The sequence below is a fragment of the Macaca mulatta genome, chromosome 3, assembly GCF_049350105.2.
Source record: "Macaca mulatta isolate MMU2019108-1 chromosome 3, T2T-MMU8v2.0, whole genome shotgun sequence".
NCBI classification, from domain to species: Eukaryota; Metazoa; Chordata; class Mammalia; order Primates; family Cercopithecidae; genus Macaca; species Macaca mulatta.
The window spans coordinates 16518463-16526581 of NC_133408.1; the positions used below are offsets into that span (position 1 = coordinate 16518463).

The following is an 8119-nucleotide window of genomic DNA, read 5'->3' on the forward strand; positions in this document are numbered from 1 at the left end:
GAGAGGAATGATTAGTTTTGCCTATTGGACTCTATGATTGTCTGTTAAGCTGGAAATAAAAAAAAAGGAACGGGCATTCGGGAAGTTTTTTCTTCTACTTTCAGAGAATCTTGACTTTGATTCACATATAAAAAGATGATGTCTTAAAGCTTTGAAATGGAATAGACTTAGCTTTGCTGAGCTCAGATCCTTCATGGTTTACTTTCTTCATGAGAATTGGTTATGTAAGGCAAAATAAGAGCAGAAGGAAGTGTTGCATCCTTAAACATAACTGGCATTTCATAATGGATCATGGTATTCAGGCTTGTTTTATAGGAGTCAGTAAGAAGCCAGCGTGGTATAACTTGACTCTGAAATTGGGCATCATCCCACTCAGCGCCAGTGTGGCAACTCCACAAAAGACAGTTTGGCAATGTTCAAGATGATTTACAAGCAAACATGGTATGTTCTCCATGAAAAATAAAATATGTATTAACAAACAGAATGCTCATAAATGAAATAGATGAAAATTACTTGCAGGTTATCCACAGCCAACTTATTATTTGGCACCACTGCAGCCTCTGTAAAAACACCTGTTTGGATAGGTTTGTGTAGCAGTGCTTTTTAAAATAAAAATACATTATTGAGGTAAAATTTGTACAACATAAACCAAGTCATTTTAAAGGTAACAATTCAGTGGTATTTAGTACATTCCGAGTGTTTTGCAACCAACACCTCTGTCTAGTTCCAAATGATTTTCTTCACTCCAGAAGGAAACTATGTACCCATTAACTAGTTGGTATACACTTGTTTTAAAATGGCACATGGGTGAATTTCAAGAGGTTATAGAATTTCAGTTTGATGTTTCAAAATAATGTTGAAAAGACCTCAATATATGGCTTTGTCTTGGCTTGAAGTGTTTGCATTCTTGCCAAAGCTTTTTTAGTCTAGCTATGTCAGTTGGGAAGAGTTTATAATCAGAGGATTTAAAGAGTCTCACATGATGCAATCAAGAACAGTAGTTAAACTATGGGACTCTGATGAAAAGAATTCGATTGCGTGTCAAGTATGGTCACTGGCTTTAAAATAGTACAGAGAAAAGCCAACAAAAATGTGGGCAATGAGTCTGTGCATTCCTTATAAGCATTTTATTAGAAAAGAATGATATTACCTATGCAAATTATTGGGAAGATGTTTAGACAGAGGTGTTGTGCCCACCAGCTTGAGGTATAAAAAGCCCTGTGTGGGAAGAGACCTTCATTCACACTTGGGTAACTTACCCTTCACAATCCATCTAAATCCTTCTCAACTGCTGCCACCATGACTCGTTACTTCTGCTGTGGAAGCTACTTCCCAGGGTACCCTAGCTATGGGACCAACTTCCACAGGACCTTCAGAGCCACCCCCTTGAACTGTGTTGTGCCTCTGGGCTCTCCCCTGAACTATGGCTGTGGATGCGATGGCTACAGCTCCCTGGGCTACAGCTTTGGTGGTAGCAACATCAACAACCTGGGCAGATGCTATGGTGGTAGCTTCTATAGGCCATGGGGCTCTGGCTCTGGCTTTGGCTACAGCACCTACTGATGGATCAATGGCTCCAGTGACTACAGGACTCTCAATTAATTCTCTGCACAGAACAACCTGAAGAGCAATGACTGTCTTCCTACATTCCCGTGTGCTTGGGTGATACATCTTCCATTTTCTTGCTGACTTCTTGCTATGGTCTTTGTCTTTGATGCTGCTGGACAAGTCACCCAGGACTCAGGTGCTGAACTGATACTCATCTACAGACAAAGGAAGCAAGATGCATTTTTTGGGTCATACTTGAATTTTAGCAGTGAAACAAGTAGTTTGCCTCTCATGATTGCTCTGCTCATGTATTATTAGCTTCTACATCAACATTAATGTATTACAAATTGGGTGTGGGTAGGAAGGGGATTTTCTGTTAGTCTCCTAATAAATCTATTTACTTCAGCATAAATATTTTTGTCCTGGTTATTTATTTTACTTTGCTTTTATGCGCTTGAATTCATCAGTCAGTTTAAACCTGTAATGATTGACTTTAACCAGATTTTATTCTGATTTCAGACTATATAGCCAGGATAGGGTGATGCCTAAACATTTTTAATTTTTATATTGATATTTCAATTTAAAATACTCCCTGGAAATGTCCCAAATTTAACCCATATATACTGCAATTGTTGGCATTTCTCAAAGCTGATTATAAAACAGGAATATTTCTTAACTGTTGAATGCTAAAACATGTTTTCTTTTCTCTTTTCCTCAGTGACACGATTCCATTTTGGTCCATTTCTCCTTTCCTACTGTTTATAGAACTCAGCTCTGGGGAAATGTGAACCCCTCAGGTTGTTGGAAGAATTGGAACTAAAAAGATTTAGTTATGAAACTCTATTTTTAAGAGCTCCTAAGATTTGATCAATAAAGGGAAGCCAACAACTAAAGTCACATATTATTTTTTATCCTTTTTGATAGATGGGTTTTATTTTCTCCACTTTCTTCACCTCTGATTATACATATAACTGGTACTACAAATGAAGTGTTTGTTCTTTGAAATAATGGTTGCCATCAAAAGCACTTGAAATGGTATATGGTCTACACTTAGAAAATGCTCCCTGTCTTCCTTACTGAAAAATCTCTGCTTTATTGAAGAAAAATACTTTATGTCTGAATTAAAACTCATTCATTCACATATCATGTATTTATCGCACCTCTGCCTGAGAGAAGGTGCTCGATTAATTGTTCATTGACTTTACTTGTTAAATCTCTGCTTTATGGATGCAAACTATTGTATTGTGCAATGTAAAGTTCATTTATTCACGCATCAAGTATTATTGGACCGTAGCCACTGTGTTAAGAGTTTTGCAGTTGTAAAAACACCTAAGAAGAGGTGCTTTTGATCTGAGAAGCTGACTATCTTCGAGATTTATTCATTCAAGAGGTACTCATCACATAGTATAGCACAGCATTGGCTTAAGATTTGGGGACACAAATCTTAGAGATAACTAAAACACAATCGTTGCCCTAAAGAATTAAATACACTTTATTCAATATTTAAACGGCTTTTAATAGTCTCCTATTTTATGTCAATCAATGTGCTGTAAATGACTATCCAAAGACAGATAGATACTCCTTTCTCATTTGCTTCCCAGGACCCAAAATGGAGACAGTCTGTGATAAGAGCCATGTATACATACGAAGTGTTACAGGCTTGCATAGAAGGGAAGCTTCGGTATGTAAACATGACCATGAGAGGGAGTAAGAGTTACATATCAAGATGGATATGGCTGTGCAAATGGGAAAAAGAATAGGGCTATTTAAAGATGAAATAGGTGATCATCGGCAAGGCTCCAATACATAGGTAGGATGACCTGTTGGTGGAGAGATTCCAGGGGTGCTGAGTACTGGATAGGTGATTTCAGATCTCTACCAACCATGAAACTTTAGATTCTATCTTTATGACTAACATTTATTTTCTATTTTAAGACCATAATTGTTTTGTATTTTGTTAATTAATTTTTATTTAAAAAAACTTCAAACCTATGGAAAATTTGCTGCAATAGTGAAAAAAGTCCTGCATTCTCAGATTTACATTTTTCTTCCATTGAATATATTACATACAGTATATATGCTATACAATGTATATGTACAGTGTGTGTGTATCTATCTATCTATCTATCTATCTATCTATCTATCTATCTATCATCTATCTTTGTATGTATCTATGTATCTATCTATCTGTCTAGATAGCCACTCAGAATAGGTGGCAGGTATCATACCATTTGTCTTAAGAACAAAGACAATATAACTATACAAATTAAATATTTAATATTAATATAATACTATTCTCTAACCCAAAGTGCATATTCAAATTTAATCACTTGTCTCACTAATGTCCTTTGTACTTTTCTCCTCCCTACTTTGGGATCCAGTCCAGCATTATGTATGTCTCTTTAGTCTTCTCCAGTGTGGACCAGTACCTCAACTTCTCTCTGCCTTTCTTGACCTCAACCAATATGAAGAATGCAGGTAGTCATTTCATTTCATAGAATGTATCTTGATTTGGGTTTGACTTTCCTCATGAATAGATTTATATCATGCACTTTTGGTGGAAATGTCATAAAAGTGATGCTTTATCCTTCTCAGCACATTGTATCAGGAGGCATGTTGTGTTGGTTCATGTAGATTTGGTTGACAGTAACTTTTATCACTTGGGGAAAGTTGCATCTTTCAGGTTTCTTTACTGTAAAGTTGCTCTTTGCCCTTCGTAACTAATAATTAATTTATGAGTTGATACTTTGACACTATGTAAATATCTTATTTCTTATCAAGTTTTTACTTGTCAATTTTATGATTCATCCACAAATTTCTAATTTTACATTAATAAATCCCTTTACATTTATTAGTTGGCATTCTACTGTAAGAAAGAACTTTCTCTTTTCCCCACTTAATATTTTTTTGTTTGTTTACTTATATGTGCCAATGCTTATATCAGTATGGGTTCATGGATTCTTATTTTACTCAATATATAATAATCCAATAATATTTATTTTGATCTTCAAAGTGCCTGGGATTTGGACAGTGGGAATACCTTCGTGCTGGCTTCTATGTCCTCTGGAAGTGTCCCCCATCACTATTTGATCATTTTCTTTCTGGCTCAACAAGATATTCCTGTCTGGCTCATCTTGAACTTTTCTGCTCTAATCATAGAATCAGGGATTTCTCCCAGGAACTCTCAATTTTTTAAATGCAGACTCGTATTTAGAAAGTAAGGGCTGGGTGGCCAGGCACGGTGGCTCACGCCTGTAATCCCAGCACTTTTGGAGGCCGAGGCGGGCAGATCACGAGGTGAGAAGATCGAGACCATCCTGGCTAACATGGTGAAACCTGTCTCTACTAAAAATACAAAAAATTAGCTGGGCGTGGTGGCGGGCACCTGTAGTCCCAGCTACTCGGGAGGCTGAGGCAGGAGAATGGCATGAACTCGGGAGGCGGAGCTTGCAGTGAACCAAGATCACACCACTGCACTCCAGCCTGGGCAACAGAGCGCTTAAGAACAAAGACAATATAACTATACAAAAAAAAAAAAAAAAAAAAAAAGAAAAAAAGAAAGTAAGGGTAAGGGCTGGGCACGGTGGCTCATGCCTGTAATCCCAGCACTTTGAGAGGCTGAGGGGGTCGGATCACTAGGTCAAGAGATTAAGACCATCCTGGCCAATATGGTGAAACCCCGTCTCTACTAAAAATACAAAAATTAGCTAGACATGGTGGCGGGCACCTGTAATCCCAGCTACTCAGGAAGCTGAGGCAGAAGAATTGCTCGAACCTGGAAGGTGGAGTCTGCAGTGAGCTGAGATGGCGCCACTGCACTCCAGCCTGGCAACAGAGTGAGACTCCATCTCAAAAAAAAAAAAAAAAAGTAAGATATGGGTGCTAAGGGAGCTCACTGCTGTGCTGTCATTGCTGCATATCATATGCTATGACAATCACTGCTATGACTCTTAATTGTCCTCCCTGATTTAAGAATGACTCACTCAGAAGCTGCGCTGGACTCTGTGTGTGGGAACAGAATTCATTGAGGGGCAAAATTTGCTTATGGTAAGAGAGAGGCTGACCTTTTGTTAGGAGGGAGGTCTTCAAATGCTGGAGTGTAAAGGTCCTTTGTGCTGACCAAGTGACTACACCAGTGGCCTCAGTACCCCCTGTTCTTCAACTAGATTTCATACCACCTTTCCTCTGTTTCAGCCTTAATCCTGTCATTTATTCTTAGTGTTGTGAGTCTCAGTTCTCTCTGGGAGTTTGAAGGCTCACTCCTTCCTTTAGCTCCCTCGTCACAGTTTCTGCTATGGCTTCTCTTTCTTTGTGATTTTCCTTCATCTCCTTTGCAACTTCCAGAAATGTAGTTAACTTTTCTTCAGTTGACATTATCCTTACAATTCTCTGTCATTGTTGGTTTCCACTCTTTCACTCCCTTACTATAATTTAATGGCTTCTGGTGAAGAAGGAGGGCGAAATCTGTTGGGTAACTCTGACATCTTGCACCTAAAAACTATATATTCCTTAAAGAGGGCCAAGAAGGGATTAACAAGTTACAACAACAACTTGCCTTCTCTTGCAGCAACAATGTGACAGATACAATAATAGATAATTTCACTATTTGCATAATAATTTTTAGTGGTAGATTTTATTATCCACCTATTATTGAAGAAGCCAAAATTCAAAAGTTAAATAATTTGTTTCAGGCTGTATCATTCATTTGTGAAGTAAAACATTAACATAAGAAAGGAGGGTCTGACTCCAAATCCATTCTTCCACTTTAAACAAACTATACATCACTTTCCAAATTATAGAGCTCTTTCCTAGAAATATCCCTGCTGAATACTTCTTATGCCATTAATAATTATACCTTGTGTTTACACAGTGAGTTAAAAAATACATCCCTAGAATTTTATTTAGTTCTGACAACTATCTTGGGAGATCAGTATCATGAGGAAATTGACAGAGACTAAGTAATTTGCCCAAGTGGGCAAATGTTCAACAGGTGAGAAAGGTGAAGCTTGAAGAAGAAGCTTTCTTTGTTCTAGTTTAGAAGTCCCATCTCTGTTTGCTATTATATCATATTCTCATACTGCACTGTTGAAGCCTGCCAACCGAGACCACCAGGAATACTCCCGCGGACAAACAAAGTTGGGTTTATTAACTTGTTGCCACAACAGAGACCTCACAACAGGAGAAACAGCAAGATATCTCAGTAAGACAGTGTGAGAAGGGTTTGTTACAGGATTTGGGCTTGAATTAGTTAATTTTGGAGAAGATTAAAGGAAGCAGAGTCTTTTCTAGATTGCATACTGTATTAGTTCCAGAGCATCAAGCTGACATCTCTGACTCTTTCCATGCCCATTGTCCTGCCACTGATAACAGAGGCAGAACATTAATTATATGTTTGCCAATTTGACCTTAATTAATTGTATTTGTCCGTTCTCACATTGCTATAAAGAACTACCTGAGATTGAGTAATTTATAAAGCAAAGAGGTTCAATTGGCTCATGGTTCCATAGGCGGAATAGGAAGCATGGCTGGGGAGGCCTCAGGAAACTTACAATCATGGTGGAAGGCCAAGGGGAGGCAGTCACATCCTACATGGCTGGAACAGGAGGAAGAGGAAAAGTGGGAGGTGCTACATGCTTTTAAACAACTCTGAAACTCCTGAGGACTGTGTCATAAGACAGCACTAGGAGGATGGTGCTAAGTCATTAGAAACCACCTTCATGATCCAATCACCTCCCACCAGGCCCCACTTCCAATATCTGGGATTACAATTCAACATGAGATTTGGGTGGGGACATAGAGCCAAACTATATCACTGATTTTATCAAGATTCTCTAGAATTTTCACAAGCTTTCCAAAAAGATTTTAATAATTATTAGGCTCTATTCTTCATCTTGATACCAAGTCCTTAGATTTTGCCTTCTCACTGCCTCTAAGAAATCCTTTCAGGACTTCATTCCTGGTATTTCTACCTCAATTCACACCCGCATCATTTCCTGCCTGGGTTACTAGCCCAGCTACTTATCCATTCTGCCAGGCAGTCTCCAACCCATCTTTCATGCAGCAGGCACAAAAAACTCTCGAAACACAAGTTTAATTATGTAGCTTTTTCTGCAAACTCTTTGGTGACTTTTTTATTTATTTCTTACATCTTTCAGGACAATGATCAAGTAGAGGCTCACATCTACCAATTTTTCTAGCCTTATTTCCTACTTCTCCTTAACATGCTTCCTTTTCCCCTGCAGTGGGGACTATCACAGGTTTTTGTTCCCTTCTGCACTCTTCAATCTAGTGAACTCCTACAGATCCTTCAAAAGATCTTCCTCCACCCCAGGGTGCTTTCCTTTTCCCAGTTGAAAAGCCTTATCTTTGTTTACTTTGATGTCATATTGTTCACACTGCACTGTTGAAATCTGCTAACCAAGACAACCAGAAATACACCGATAGCCAAACAAGTTAGGCTTATTAACTTGTTGCCACAGTGGAGATCACAAAACATGAGAAACTGCAAGATACCTCACTAAGAGGGTGTGAGGAGGGGTTCGTTATGGGATTTGGACTTGAATTAGAAGAT

The 8119-nt window shown here is 38.4% G+C and overlaps 1 protein-coding gene across 1 annotated transcript; it reads left to right on the forward strand.

Annotated features, from left to right (window-relative positions):
- Window positions 1-1238: 1238 nt before the first annotated feature.
- Window positions 1239-1960, forward strand: KRTAP7-1 (keratin associated protein 7-1). The gene has a single exon (XM_001083729.4). It carries the CDS (start codon window positions 1300-1302, stop codon window positions 1561-1563), a length of 264 nt encoding a protein of 87 aa, XP_001083729.1. The 5' UTR covers window positions 1239-1299; the 3' UTR covers window positions 1564-1960.
- The last annotated feature ends 6159 nt before the right edge of the window (window positions 1961-8119 follow it).